The sequence below is a fragment of the Terrapene carolina genome, unplaced genomic scaffold (genome assembly GCF_002925995.2).
Source record: "Terrapene carolina triunguis isolate 2854851 unplaced genomic scaffold, T_m_triunguis-2.0 Scaffold139, whole genome shotgun sequence".
Taxonomy (NCBI): domain Eukaryota; kingdom Metazoa; phylum Chordata; order Testudines; family Emydidae; genus Terrapene; species Terrapene triunguis.
The window spans coordinates 7,620,221-7,635,660 of NW_020664490.1; the positions used below are offsets into that span (position 1 = coordinate 7,620,221).

The 15,440-nt window shown below is 48.5% G+C and overlaps 1 protein-coding gene across 1 annotated transcript in view; it reads left to right on the forward strand.

Moving 5' to 3' along the window:
• LOC112113032 (breast cancer type 2 susceptibility protein) overlaps positions 1-15,440 on the forward strand; it is an 86,485-nt gene that overhangs the window by 51,663 nt on the left and 19,382 nt on the right. The window contains exon 19 of the mRNA XM_026653430.2: positions 3,031-3,175. Coding sequence (XP_026509215.1) covers positions 3,031-3,175 — 145 coding nt within the window. The remainder of the gene's footprint in view (positions 1-3,030; positions 3,176-15,440) is intronic.

Genomic DNA, 15,440 nt, shown 5'->3' on the forward strand with positions numbered 1-15,440 from the left:
GCTGTCTGGTCACTGGTAAATGCTGACATAACCCTTAGGAGAGAGCAGAACTGCAAGTGCTGAACTAAAGTCAGACTTTTGGGATAAGCACAGTGAATTGTAACGGGACTGTAATTGTAACACTCCGGTCTGGAGGGAAAAAGAACATGAAATCCTACCTATAGAGAGATGGCAGCTAGAGTCCTGAGACCTTAAAGAGGTGCCCTGGAGGAGACCACAAAAGGAACAGAAATGCAGTTAACCCAGGAACTGTGGCAAAAAGGGACCTTGTTGAGGATGATGCAGAGGTAGAACTTGAGAGGCCTCAAGGTTTTTGATAAAAAGGGCCACAAGAGAGAGACATACACTCCTGGATAGTGGTCAAAAAATATAAAAAGGGAAAGAAAAAAATTACAAGAAATCTAAGACCTCTGACTCAGGCTTCACCACATCTACTCAGGATGAGAGAGCTTTCTGATTCAGGCTCTGAGCAGAGCATGGAAAAAAATGTGTGGAAAGGTTGCATCTGGCATCCAGATCGAACCAGAGCAGGTACCTGATGGGAAGCCCAAAGGCAAATACCTGCCAGGCAAGTGTCTGCCTGAAAAAGCAATCCCATTGTATTCTTCTTTAGAAGATATGATCAGGGATAAATGGGATAGCCCTTAGAAACATAAGCATATCAGCAGACATGCACTTATATACTACAAGTTGCAAGAGCCCCAAAATGCCATCACATCAAAGGTAGATGCTACAATGCCATTAGCAAAAGATAGGATAATACCAACCAAATATACAACTGATAGTAAGGTGGAAATCACCCTCAAAGGGATTTTGAATCTTCCTTGGTTGCCCTCAGTGTCCCTGGCCACTGCCTCCTTTGCAAGAGTCACCCCAATGTCCTAATGTCCTAGCTGGATGACCCAAACGCCCTGGACAACAAGGACCAACCTGACTTCATCTACCATTAAGAAAATAGCCCTAGCAACAGCCTTTGTGGCAGATATCTCAGTGGATGTTATGAGATTCTCAGCCAGGGGCATCACATCCAGTTAACAGCCAGGTACCAAATGTGGTTGTGCCCATGGATGGCAGATGCCCACTACAAACAAATGCTGTGCTCATCCAAATTCACAGGCACTTCCCTATTTGGAGAGAAAGTGGGTGACATAGTGGTGGACAGTGCATCTAAACAAAGCAATTCCTCCTCTGCCCACATGGTATCTTGAGAAAGGACTACAAGCCCAGTGTCAAAGGCTTCAAGGATCCAAGCTATCCCTGGCCAGTTATGCATGTGGAGCAATACAAGGCATCAGATTAACGTCTACAAGATCTTGGGCAGAAAAAGCTTACGCTTCCACTGAGGAAATCTGCAGAGCAGCAACAAGGTCCTCTATTAACAACTTTTGTTAGATTCTATAAGGTGGAATTTCTGTCCTTTGTGGGGGTCTCCTTTGGAAGGGAAGGTGCTGCATGTAGTGAACCAGAAATAGTTCCCATTTTGGCATTTAATTTCAGGGGGAGACTTCCCTGTCTCAGTCTTTCTATATCCCTTCCTACTTATGTGCACTGCTTGCTACTTTCCATGTGTCTCAGAAATGTGGGAGACAGTTGGCTGCAAAATGAAGAGTTTCTTATCCAATAATTTTCTTTCTGTTTAGCAGCATCTCCCACAATTCTACTCTTCCTGTATGACTTATTAGTCAATGGACAAATTTAATTTTTATATCTCTAGTTTGTGAGCCAGGTAATGTAGTGTATGTAGTTTCCTGGTTGGCTCTGAAATTGTTACTAATGTTCAAAGAGTTCTTACACAGTTTTGGAATGAATAGTCTGGCAGCAAGCCAGAGAAAGGGATGTGATCAGCACAAGCTATGCTACAATGTTTTAATTACCACTGGAACTGCAAAAAGGAGGGGAACCATTCATATATCTCAGAATTGTGGGAAGTGCTGCTAGCAGAAAGAGCATACTCAGCAAAGATATTTCCTATTATCGTTTCCTTTTGTTTTGCTAGTTTTCTTGCAAATAATTCTCTTTGAGATAAAACAAAGTTGTCCCTTGCTTCCAACCTATGCTCTTTGTCCTCTCTGGCATCTTTCACATTAATAATGCTAGGCACTTCGGTTGTCATGGTTCCTTTCAGAGGTCCAATTCCTTCAAACAGTCCTTCATGAGTAAAAATTTTGAACTATTGCTTTCAGTCTTTGACTCTTCCCTCACTTTTAAACTGCAACAGAGATAGAGTTACTGTTTTTTATAGCTGTCATCTTAACTAAGCTACAGCCCTGAACTTTGGAGTTATCTTTATTAATTTTCAGTGAGCAGATAAAAATACAAAAAAATATAAAATTATTTATAGCTTGTATATGTTCCCAGTTACCATATACTTCATGGGAGCTCCAACAGAATTATGCAATTTTATAATTGATCAGATTCAGATTTATAATTGATCAGATAAACATAACACAATAAGGTGGAGATTAAAATAGTAAAATGGGAGAAGATGTACATGAGGAGGAAGGAAGATTAACCAAAGCTGAAGGGAGTTAGAGGGGGACATGGCAGCTAGATAGAATGGAGGTCTGGCATTCTTTGAGCAGTCTGTTATTTGTATTCAAACATATCTAAAGAAACAGGGTCCAAATATCTTCGATTTCATATAATGGATTCCTAGGGCAGTAAGCTATTCTTTTTTTGGCTGCTAATTCGGACAGATCTGAATACCACTGCTGTATTTTGGGCATAAGCCTACTCTTCCATTTTTGTAAAATCATGCACTTGGTAATCAGTGCAGCCCTCAAGTTTTTGTGGTGGAATTAAACCCAGTTTACCAGGTGTAATGTCAGATTTTAACCTAAATTGAAAATATTGCAATAGAGAGAGAGGATAAGGGAGTTTTTCAAAACTGAAATTAAAATTTTATGAGCCTCAAAAAGCCTAAAAAAATTGGCCTTATTGGAGGGAGAATAGAATTTTAAAAGACTGGATTAGGGTACTTTTAAATAAATAAATAAAAGCCTTAATTTTATATGTGAATTCTTATTCCAGTGGGTGGAAAAGATACCAGCTGGATCATATGTGTTTCGTAATGGTCGAGCTGAAGAAAGGGAAGCTGCAAAGCATGCAGAGAATCGACAAAAACACCTGGAAGCTCTGTTTTCACAAATCCAAGTGGAATTTGAACAGCATGAAGGTAAAACTGTTTGTTTTCAAGTATGCAGTGTAGTTGTAGCTATGTTGGTCCCAGGATATTAGAGAGACAAGGTGGGTGAGGTATTATCTTTTATGGGACCAATTTCTGTTGGTGAGAGAGAGAAGCTTTTCAGTTCACACAGAACTCTTCTTCAGGTCAGGTCTTCTGTTTCACTGTCTCAAAGGTATTCTCATTGTTACAGGAATGTGTTGTGTGAACATGAGGATCTTGTTTATAGAGGATTCTCCTTTATGCTGAAAAAGGAGTTTTCCTGAAGTTCTTTGGGAGATAGTACTAAGATTTTCTGCCAAGTCTGAATGCAGTCGTTTTGGTTTTTTAATGTTATTTCTGAGATGGTTAAGGCAAGTCTGATGGGCTGCTACTCCCCATCGCGTGTAAATAATCACCAGAAATACTGCAGTAGAACCTCAGAGTTATGAACACCTCGGGAATGGAGGTTGTTCATAATTCTGAAATGTTCGTAACTCTGAACAAAACATTATGGTGTTTTTTTCAAAAGTTTAGGTCTAAACATTGATTTAATACAGCTTTGAAACTTTATTATGCAGAAGAAAAATGCTGCTTTCACTTTATTTTTTTAGTAGTTTACGTTTAACACAGTACTGTGCTGTATTTGCTTTTTTTTTTTAATTTGTGTATGTCTGTGTCTTTGCTGCTGCTGCCGCCTGATTGCATACTTCCGGTTCCAAATTAAATGCGTGGTTGACTGGTCAGTTCGTAACTCTGGTGTTTGTAATTCTGAGGTTCTACTGTAACTTGTTAACAGATTTTTGTACATAATTTAGGACTTGTTCCTGTGAGGTGTAGACTTGGAATACACAGATACAAGTATAGAGTCACTGATAGTTGAGTGAGGTTGTTGTCTCAATTTCTGGTGAACTGCACCTCTGAATTCTTCTGGTCTCAGGCCTCTAGCTATCACCAGGTTCATAGATTCTAAGGCCAGAAGAGACCACTTTGATCATGTAGGGGACTGTCTGTGACTCCATAGTGAGCCTGCTACAGTGATCCAGGAGTTCACATTTCTTACTGGCTTGCTGAAATCTAATTATAGAACATACCACCAGTTTGGGGTGTCTGCCCTGTTTTTATTAGTCTTCCCTGAGGTAGCCACTCAAGGTCGTGAGCCCCTCCTGACAGCATGACATGGTAAATAGTGAAGAGGACAGATCACTGATCCACAACAACCTGGATTGCTTGGTAAGCTGGGCACAAACAAAAAATGTGTGTTTTAATATGGCCCAATGAAGTTATAGATCTAGGAACATACGCCATATTTACAGGATGAGGGATTCTATCCTGGGAAGCAGTTAACTCTGAAAAAGACTTCAGGGTCAAGGTGGTAATCAGCTGAACATGAGCTCCCAGTGAGACACTGAGGCCAATGGGGCTAATTAGGTCCTTCTATGCATCATCAAGAACTCTCAAGTAGGAGTGCAGAGTCTGTATACCCCTCTATTTAGCACTGGTGCAATTGCTGCTGGACTACTGTGTCTAGTTCTGGTGTCCATAATTCAAGAAGAATGTTGAAACATTGGAAAGGATTCAGAAAAAGCCACAAGAATAATTAAAGCATGACGCCTAGTGATGAACTCCAGGAGCTCACCCCTTAATTTATACCTTGTTAAGTTAAATCATAGATTCATAGGACTGGAAGGGACCTTGAGAGGTCATCTAGTCCAGTCCCCTGCACTCATGGCAGGGATGGTCTAGATCAGTGGTTCTTCTTTGAGTGATTGCGCATGTGTATTCCACAATAGGTGTGTGTGCTCGCCATGCACCGGTGCCGGAAGTTTTTTCCCTAGCAGTACCCATAGGGGAGCATCCCTAGCAACCCCTGGAGTGGCGCCTCCATGGCGTGGTATAAGGGAGGGCTGCACACTTCCCCCCCACCCTCAGTTCCTTCTTGCCGCCAGTGAAGGTGCTTCGGAACCGCTCTGCTCCAGCTTTGCTGTAGCTCGTCCCCAAAATTTCTTGTTTATTCAGTGTATGGTACCTGTAGTTAATTAGTTGTTTAGTTGAGCTAGAGCGCCCAGGCCGGGGCATGCCCCATGCCCTGGGGTTTAAGTCATGCGACACTTGTAGGAGATCTATGCCAGTGAGTGATCTGCACGCGAACTGTTTATGCTGTTTGGGGGAAACCCATCTCAGCGATCGCTGCAAGATCTGCAAGTCGTTTAAGCCTTGGACCAAGAGAGAAAGGGACATTAGTCTCCGGGCTATTCTGATGGAGGCAGCACTGACCCTGGCTCTGGTGCGCCGCTTCGAGTAGGCACCAGGCACCGCGGTGTTGGTGCGCGGCGACTCTTCAGCACCATCGACTAGTCGGCACCACTCCCCGTCCACAGGGCATGCCAAGAAGGCTAGGAAGAGGCCTTCTTCGTCGCGGCCCCGGAGTAAACCTGGGACAGAGGCTAGACCCATGTTGGGCAGTCCTCGATTCCCACCGGCCTCTAGGCCTCCGACTCAAGTCGAGCAGAGGAGCCCGGCCCATTCGGAGCAGCCCTGTCTGGATGCCCTCCACACTGGAGGCCCTGCAGGCGGCTCGGGATGTTATGTCCATGCCGGTACCAGGAGCACCACCGTTGTCGGCCCCGCGCTCCAGAGGCAAGCCGCTGCTGGGATCTCCGCAGTCACCCCCAACTTGGTCTTGGTCGAGGGAACGTTCCCGATGCCGTTCGCCGCCCAGCGACCGTTCAGGGCAAAATCCACGTGGATCACCCTCGACTCCCACCAGGCTGTCTGGTTGGGTTCCGTCTGACCGAGACTCTCGGCACCGCTCCGCCTCGAGGAGTGAATACTGACGGGACCGAGGCAGACTACGCCAAAGGTCCTTGTCCCGGAGGGGCTATCGCAGCCAGTCACGGCACGAACGTCGACGTCGTTCCGGTTCGTTGTCCCGCTCGAGGACCCCACCACGGCACCACCCCCGCAGCCCTGGGCGTCGATCGCCGTCGTCTCGCCGTCATGGGTCCGCCCGCCGGAGCCGATCACGGACAGCTGTTACCGACGGTACAGGTCCTCCGCGTCAGAATCGCAGTACTGTGGTCAGCATCACCACTCCTCCTGGTCCAGGGACAGCAGCAGGTCGTATGTCAGCCCGGCCTCCCTTTGTAGTCGTCCATCGATGGGCCACTCCAGCCAAGCCGAACAGCCGGCTCCGCCGAAGCCACAGCAGATGCAGTGGCACCAGGCCCCATGGCCAGCCCAATGGTACCAGTGGGCACCATGGCCCCCAACTTGGCCAGAGCCTCAGAAGGACCATCAGCCTCCCTCTCCAGACCTCTGAGGAAGGAGTCGGTGGGACGTACATCCTTGACACCGTGCCTGGAGACCGACCAGGTGGTGGACCCTCCGGTGCCAGTGGACACACAAAGTACCGCGCCGGCCTCCTTGCCCTCCCCAGATGAGGCGATTACGGCCCCTCCTCCATCCATTCCGCAGGAGGACTTTAGGGCCCACCAAGAACTCTTAAAAAGGGTGGCATCAAGCCTCCACCTGCAAGCAGAGGAGATGGAGGAGCCCTCGGAGTCCCTGTTTAATGTCCTGCCTCCTCGGCACCAGGCAGGGTGGCCTTGCCCCTCCACTAAGGAATGGTGAAAATTTCAAATGCCCTGTGGCAAATCCCGGCCTCATTGGCCCCAATCTCTAAGAGAGCGGAACGCAAGTATTTTGTACCCACCAAGGGGCATGAATACTTGTACACCCACCCTGCTCCTAACTCCCGGCGGTCGAGTTGGTCAACCACAGGGAACGGCAGGGCCAACCAGCCCCTACCCTGAAAAATAAAGATTAAAGGAGGCTGGACTCATTTGGAAGAAAAATGTATTTGTCCTCGAGCTTCCAGTTACAGGTGGCAAACCACCAGGCTCTCCTGGGCCGGTATGAGTTCTATCTGTGGGGCTCCCTGCCCAAGTTCAAGGACTTCCTCCAGGAGCGCAACAGGAAGGAGTTCAAAGCGCTGGTGGAGGAGGGCACAACAGCTGCCAGGGCAACCCTGCAGGCAGCTTCGGATGCAGCGGACACGGCCGCGCGGTCCATGGCCTCCACGGCGTCCATGAGAAGGGCGTCATGGCTCCTGCTCTCTGGGCTCTCCAGCGAGGCGCAGACCTCCCTGCAGGACCTCCCGTTTGATGGCAAACCTGTTTGCAGAACAAACGGGTACAAAGCTGCATGGGCTGAAAGACTCCCGCACAACACTCCAGCCTCTGGGTGTCTCTGTTCCAGCTCTGGTTAAACCTAAGTGCAAGCCGCAGCAAACTCCCACTTAGGCCACCCATTCAAAATACGAGACCACTTATAAAAAGTCACGGGACTATAAAAGGTGCCCACAGTGGCACTCTCGGCCTGCCCCCCAGCTTGGGTCATCCAAGGACAAGCAGGCGGGGAAAAGACGGTTTTGACTGGATCCCCGGGGGCGCCCTGCCAGTTCTCATCAGGGATCCACCCTCAGTAAAGCTTCCCTTCTCCAATCGGTTGTGTGCTTTCCTTCTGGAGTGGTCACGGCTGACCTCGGACCGATGGGTCCTCAACACCATCTCCTGGGGCTACACCCTCCAGTTTATTTCGACCCTGCCCAACCATCCTCCCCCCCCCCATCCCTCCTGAAGGACTCCTTGCACGAGGCTCTGCTCAAGCAGGCGGTGGGTTGGCTCCTGGGCCTAGGAGCAGTGGAAGCGGTACTGGAGGAGTTCAAAAGCAAGGGGTACTACTCCCGCTATTTCCTTATCCTGAAGGCCAAAGGGGGGCTCAGGCCCTTCTTGGACCTGCGAGGCCTGAACTAGTACATGGTGAAGCTCAAGTTCTACATGGTCTCCCTTGCCTCCATCATCCCCTTCCTGGATCCCGGGGACTAGTACGCCGCCCTCAATCTGCAGGATGCATACTTCCACATTCATATATTCAAGGGCACAGATGCTTCCTCCGTTTCACGGTGGGGCAGGAACACTACCATTTTACAGTCCTCCCATTTGGCCTGTCCACTGCCCCCAGGGTATTCACGAAATGTATGTCGGTGGTAGCGGCCTACCTCAGGTGCCGGGGGATCCAGATCTTCCCCTATCAGGATGACTGGTTGGTCAAGGGCAGCTCCCGGTCACAGGTGCGGAATCATGTGGTGCTCCTTCTGTCCACGTACACCGCTTTGGGTCTGTTGGTAAACAACACCAAGTCCATGTTACTCCCGGTACAACGCATAGAGTTTATCGCGGAGGTCCTGGATGCCTCGTCGGCCAGAGCCTCCCTCCCACAGGACAGGTTCAAGACCCTGAAGGGGCTCATCGACACGGTCACAATGTTTCTGGTGACAATAGCCAGAGCATGCCTCTAGTTCTTGGGTCACATGTCAACATGTATGTATGTGGTCCGTCATGCCAGACTCAGGATGAGGCCCTTTCAGTTCTGGTTGGCCTCGGAGTTCTCCCAGGCCAGGGACAGGATGGACAAAGTCCTCACTGTGCCCAAGCCAGTGATCACCTCCCTATGGTGGTGGTCCTCCCCGAGAAACATGCTCCAAGGGGTCCCATTCAGGGGCAGGGCCCCGTCACTGGAACTGGTGTCCGACACCTCGGACGTGGGATGGGGGACCCATGTGGGGAACGTTCAGACCCAAGGTCTGTGGTCAGCTCAGGATCTGACCCTCCACATAAACGTCAAAGAGCTCAGGGCGGTACAGCTGGTGTGCATGGCCTTCCACTCGCACCTGGAGGGCCGGGTGATCAGGGTTCTCACGGACAACATGACCTCAATGTTCTACATCAACAGGCAAGGAGGGGCCCGATCCTCTGCTGCAAAGCCCTCAGGCTGTGGGACTTTTGTATAGCCCACAACATCTGCTTACAGGCCTTCCATCTACTGGGCGCCCAGAACGCGTGGGCAGATCGCTTGAGCAGATACTTTTCCTTTCAGCACGAGTGGTCTCTCCAACCAGAGGTGGTGCACAGACTTTTCCAAATGTGGGGAACTCCCCAGGTGAATCTGTTCGCGACTTGGCAGAACTGTAGCTGTCCCAGTTCTGCTCTGGGGGGGTGGGGAGGGCTGGGATGGGGCGCTATCTCCAATGCCTTCGTCCTGGTCAGGTCAGTTTCTCTATGCCTTTCCCCCGTTCCCGCTGATCGGTAAGGTCCTGGAAAAGATAAAGATGGACAAGGCCCTGGTCCTTCTGATTGCCCCGGCATGGCCCAGGCAGCATTGGTATGGGACCCTCACGGGCCTGGTGGTCACCCCGCCGTGGCCGTTGCCGTCCCGCCCTGACCTACTCTCCCAGGACCAGGGCCGCCTTCTCCACCCCAACCTAGCGGCACTCCACCTCACAGCGTGGCTGCTCAATGGTTAGGCCGGGAGGAAAGGATGTGCTCGGAAGGGGTTCAGCGCGTCCTCTTAGAAAGCAGGTGGCCCTCCACATGCTGAGCCTACTTGGCAAAGTGGTCTCAGTTTTCCAGATGGGCGGACGAGCAGGGAGTTTCCCCAGTGACCGCCCCAATCCAACTGATTCTGAACTACCTCTTTCACCTTAAAGCCCAGGGCCTGGCACCCTCGTCAGTCAAGGTGCACCTGGCGGCCATATTGGCCTTCCACCCACCGGTGCAGGGCCCCACGGTATTCTCCCATGCTATGACTGGACAATTCCTTAAGGGATTGGATTGTCTCTTTCCTGTATGCTAGGCCCCCAGTCCTGCAGTGGGACTTAAATCTGGTGTTGGCCCGTCTCACGGGGGTCCCGTTTGAGCCGCTAGCTACATGCTCCTGGTCACACCTCTTGTGGAAGGTGGCCTTCCTGGTTATGATCAGGTTGGCTAGGCGGGTCTCGGAAATAAGGGCCCTGACCTCTGAGCCCCCCTACACAGTGTTTCATAAGGATACGGTCCAGCTCCGCCCACACCCTTTGTTCCTCCCAAAGGTGGTCTCCGCCTATCACATGGGTCAGGACATTTTTCTGCCGGTCCTCTGCCCCAAGCGTCCAGTGAGGAGCGCCGCCTACACACACTGGATGTGAGATGGGCTCTGGCTTTTTACCTGGAGCGGACTAAGCCATTCAGGAAGTCCTTGTAACTGTTCATCGCCTTGGCCGAGCGCATGAAAGGTCGGCCGATCTCCACTCAGCGGCTCTCCAACTGGATCACCTCGTGCATCCATACCTGTTATGACCTGGCGGGAATCCCTCCGGCACCAACTGTGAAGGCACACTCAACTAGGGCGCAGGCCTCGTCGGCTGCCTTTTTGGCCCATGTCCCCATTCAGGACATTTGTAGGGCTGCCACATGGTCTTCAGTTCACACGTTCACCTTGCATTATGTGATCGTCTCCCAGACCAGGGAGGACGCTGGGTTCGGCAGGGCCGTACTCTGTCCGAGAGTTTGTGAACTCCTTCCCACCTCCAACAGATGTAGCTTGGAATCACCTATTGAGGAATACACATGAGCAATCACTCGAAGAAGAAAAGATAGTTACCTTTTCCGTAACTGGTGTTCTTCGAGATGTGTTGCTCATGTCTATTCCACAGCCTGCCCTCCTTCCCCTCTGGCAAGAAGGAACTGCGGGTTGGGGCAGCACGCAGCGCCCCTTATACCGTGCCATCGAGGCGCCACTCCAGGGGTCGCTAGGAGCGCTCCCCTACCGGTACTGCTAGGGGAAAAACTTCCGGTACCAGAGCACGTGACGAGCACGCACACCTATTGTGGAATAAACATGAGTAACACATCTCGAAGAACACCAGTTGCGGAAAAGGTAACTGTCTTTTTTCAAACTTTTTTTTTTCTGGTGACCCAGTTGAAGAAAACTGTTGATGTCTGCAACCCAACGGAGCTGGGGATGAGGGGTTTGGGGCATGGGAGGGGCAGAGGGTTGGGGTGTGGGGGTGAGGGCTGTGGGGTGGGGCCAGGAATGAGGGGCTCAGGGTGTGGGAGGGGGTTGCAGGCTCTGGGGTGGGGGTGGGGCTGGGGCTGAGGAGTTTGGGATGCAGGAGGGGGCTCCGGGTTTGGGGGGGCTCATGGCTGGGGCAGGGGATTGAGGCGTGGGGTTGGGGTGTGGGTTTACCTCGGGCAGCTCCCAGTCAGTGGCGCAGCAAGGGTGCTAAGGAAGGCTTCCTGCCTGTCTTGGCACTGTGGACCACACTGAACCCCAGAAGCAGCCAGCAACAGGTCCAGCTCCTAGGCGGAGGCGTGCAAGCAACTCTGTACGACTCTCGTCCGCAGGCACAGCCGCCCTCCAGGAACCAGCCAATGGGAGTGTAGAGCTGGTGCTTGGGGTGGGGGACAGTGCACGGAGCCCCATGCTCCCCCTCCCCACCTAGGAAAAAGACCTGCTGCTGGCTGCTTCCGGGGCACAGCGTGGTGTCAGAACAGGTCGGAACTAGCATGCCTTAGTCGGGCAGCACCGCTGATGGGACTTTTAACGGCCCAGTCGGTGGTGCTGACCAGAGCTGCCATGACCCAGTGCCTTACATTCCGGGACCCAATACTGGGTTGCGACCCGCCGTTTGAAAACCACAGGTCTAGATCAGGGATTCTCAACCTTCTTCTTACTGAGGCCCCACCAACATGCTATAAAAACTCCACAGCCCATGCCTGCTACACCAACTGTTCTTCTGCATATAAAAGCCAAGGCCAGCATTAGGGGAAGCAAGCAGGGCAATTACCTGGGGTCCCACGCCACATGGGGCCCCGCGAAGCTAAGTTCAGGCTATAGCTTCAGCCCCATGCAGTGGGACTTCTGCTTTTTTCCCTGGGCCCCAGCAAATCTAATGGCCCTACTTTGCGGCCCCCCTGAAACCTGCTCACGGCCCCCCAGGGGATCCCAGGCCCCTGATTGAGAACCACTGGTCTAGTCTGACCTCCTGCATAATACAGGCCATAGAACTTTCCCAGATGGTTCTTATTTGAACTATAGCATATCTCTTAGAAAAACATCCAATCTTGATTTTAAAATTGCCAGTGATGGCCCCCCACAACCTCTGGTAAGTTGTTCCAATGGTTAATTACCCTCACTGCTTCATATTTCCTGAATTTGTCTAGCTTCAACTTCCAGCCATTGGATTTTGTTAAACTTTTGTCAGTAAGATTCAAGAGCCCTCTACTATCGGATATCTGTTGCCCCTGTAAGTACTTATAACCTGTGATTGTCACCCCTCTTAACTTATACCTTGTTAAGTTAAATCATAGAATCATAGGACTGGAAGGGACCTCGAGAGGTCATCTAGTCCAGTCCCCTGCACTCATGGAAGTACTAAGTAGTATCTAGACCAGGGTTTCTCACAACAAATTTTTTGGTAGCCTCAAAGTGCGGCCACCAACTCTTGCTGGTGACCGTGCTGACAGTTTTTTCTTAAAATACTTAATTACCTTTAGAAAAACCAAATATATAAACACATACACATGTCCAAATCATTGTAATTTATTGACTATTTTTGCAGACTCAATAATAAAAATAATGTATAGTTGTCTCTCTCCTTTACAGGACCTTAACAGAATAGAAACACAAATAAGGTGCTCTGCAGGTTCTTGTCTTTTTTGTTGTCATTTCTTTTGCTTTTTTTGGCTGCTTTTGTTAAAAGACTTGCTAGCTAGTAAGTCTACTGCTGTTAAAAGTGGTATTAACAAATATCACAGCAGCAGACTTAATTTGTCCCTGGGCTTGCCAGGACTGAGTAAGCCTTGGATAGGGAGGTCAGTAGGGAGGATGTGGGGGACATCATGCATGATGGGCTGGCGGGGGTCAAGGGTGATAGGGGGTAGCCCTGCCGTTGGGGGTTTGAGCCCTGTGACCAGAGCCTGCTGCCTGCCACCCCAGAGCTGGAGCCCGAGCCTACATCCCAAGGAAGGTGGAGAACTCACTAGCTGCCTGCTCCTCTAGCATTTGTGTCTCCTGTTGGTGGCCCTTGGGGCAGGACCACTGCTTTTCCCCCTTCCCCCTCCATCACTGCCAAGGAGGTTGTGGCCGCAAGAAAAGCCCCTGGTGGCCACATGTGGCCACAGTGGCCGCATTTGAGAAACTCCGCCTTAGACTCTCCAGTCTATTTTGCCACCCAGGCAAACTGGATTTAGTGATCCGGCAGGTAGTGAAGACGTGCCCTAACTTAAAGGTTTATTAACTAGAAAAAAGAAATAGAATTATTTCCAGACTAAAGCAAGCAAACATAAACACAAATGAGTTACTATCTATGATTTTTAAAGATACTACATCTCTGTCAATTCAAGATGGCTTTCAGGGCAGATAACTCCTGGGGGTCTCTGCCTCTCAGTTTAGAGTCTCTGGCCCTGTCAGAGTTCAAACTGCAGAGAGATGTAACATCTTCCTGTGTCTTTTTTTCATTTCCATCATTCAGCCTCCAAGTCCATAGACCAGCTTCCTTGCATGTGGTATTTCTAAGATGCGATAGGGCCATTAATCAATCCTTTGTATTGCGATGTTCCCATCTGATTTTGATTGTTCTTCTGGATGGTGGCAGGAAACACTCTTCCCATCTGAGTTCAGAAGTTTAGAGCAAATGTTTTCAGTTATAAAGCAAAACTTACATATTTCCTTATAGCATGGAATACAGACATTACAAAATAAGTTTAATGCATTAGCAATTTACCAGCATTCTATGGAGTCTAAACACATTCTTATAAGACTAATACCTGTTTTGAGCAACACATAAGTGAACTGCTCTGGTCTCCAGCTATGAATTTATCATTTCTTAACTAATGTCTGTAGCCTTGGTACCTGGCCTGCCAGTGTCACATACCATTCCCCAGTCTTTGTGTCATCTGCAAATTTTGTAGGTGATGATTTTATGTTTCCTTCCACGTCACTGATAAAAATGTAAAATAGCATAGGGTCAAGAACTGATCCCTATGGGACCCCACTAGAAACACATTCACTTGATGATTCCCTGTTTACATTGCATTTTGAGACCTGTCCATTAACTAGTTTTTAATCCATTTAATGTGTGCCATGTTCATTTTATGTCATTCTATTTTTTTAATCATTGTACAGTACCAAGTTCCGTGCCTTACAGATGTCTAAGTATATTACATCTACACTATTACCTTTATCAACAAAACTTGTAATCTCGTAAAAAAACAAAACCTTAGTTTTACAGGGTCTGTTTTTTTCCATAAACCATGTTGATTAACATAAAGAATTAAAGGAGGACAAAATAGTTCATTATTTGAGTCCTGTATCATGTGCTGTATTATTTGCCAAAGATCAGTGTCAGGTTGACAGGCCTATAATTACACAGGATGTCCTGTTAATCCATTTTAAATATTAACACACAACATTAGCTTTCTCCCTGTCCTTTGAAACGTCCCCAAAGTTCCAAGATTTATTGAAAAGCAACATTAATGATCCAGTGAGCTCCTCGGCCAGCTCTTTTAAAACTCTTGCATGCAAGTTATATGGACCTGCTGATTTAAAAAATCCTAACTGTAGTAACTCCTATTTAGCATTCTCCTAAGTTACTATTGGAATGAAAAGTGTTTCATCACATGATATTACTTATATAATCTGATTTTCCTAAGTAAAGAAAAGAAATTTTCTCTTTTCTGCATTAATATTGACAATTCTACCATTTTTATCTAGTAAAGGACCAATTCCATTGTTAAGGTTTTTTGTTGTTTTTAATGTACTTAAAACTCCGCCTTCATTGTCTTTAACTCTGTTGGCCATAGAGTTCTCCATGTGTTCTTTTGCGTCCTTTATCAGTTTTCTACAATTCATAACTTCAGATTTATATTCATTACTATCAACTTGCTCTTTCTTCCATTTGTTCTATATATTTATGAGATCAAGACATGGGGTGGAATCAAGTGATTCTTCCACTCTCCTACCAGGCCCTGGGGAATAATCCCCTGCTAACTACCCATGATTCCCTCAGCAAATCTGATTTAAGCTCACACATTTTGCCTTCTGGGAGCAATGACAGTGGTAATGAGAGATCAATCATCCTTCTTTAAGCAAAATATTATTTATTAGAATAAAAGCCTTTAAGAAAAATATACTTTAAAAATAATAAACTAGCCTTTATGAATGCCTGCTTTTCCCTAAAACTTACCATTCCCTGAGTCTGGGAAGGTCCAGCTCCTTCAGACTCCTCCATCGAGCCTGACAGCATGTCTTTCTTTCAGAGCTCACTCACAATTGAGCCCCTCTTCTACTTCTGAGAAGCTCTTTTTAATTTTGTCCTTTTCATCTCTAGTTTCTGGCCTGGCAAAACAGCTGTGTCACTTCGGCCTGGAGCCTGGAAGTATGCCATTGTCTTATA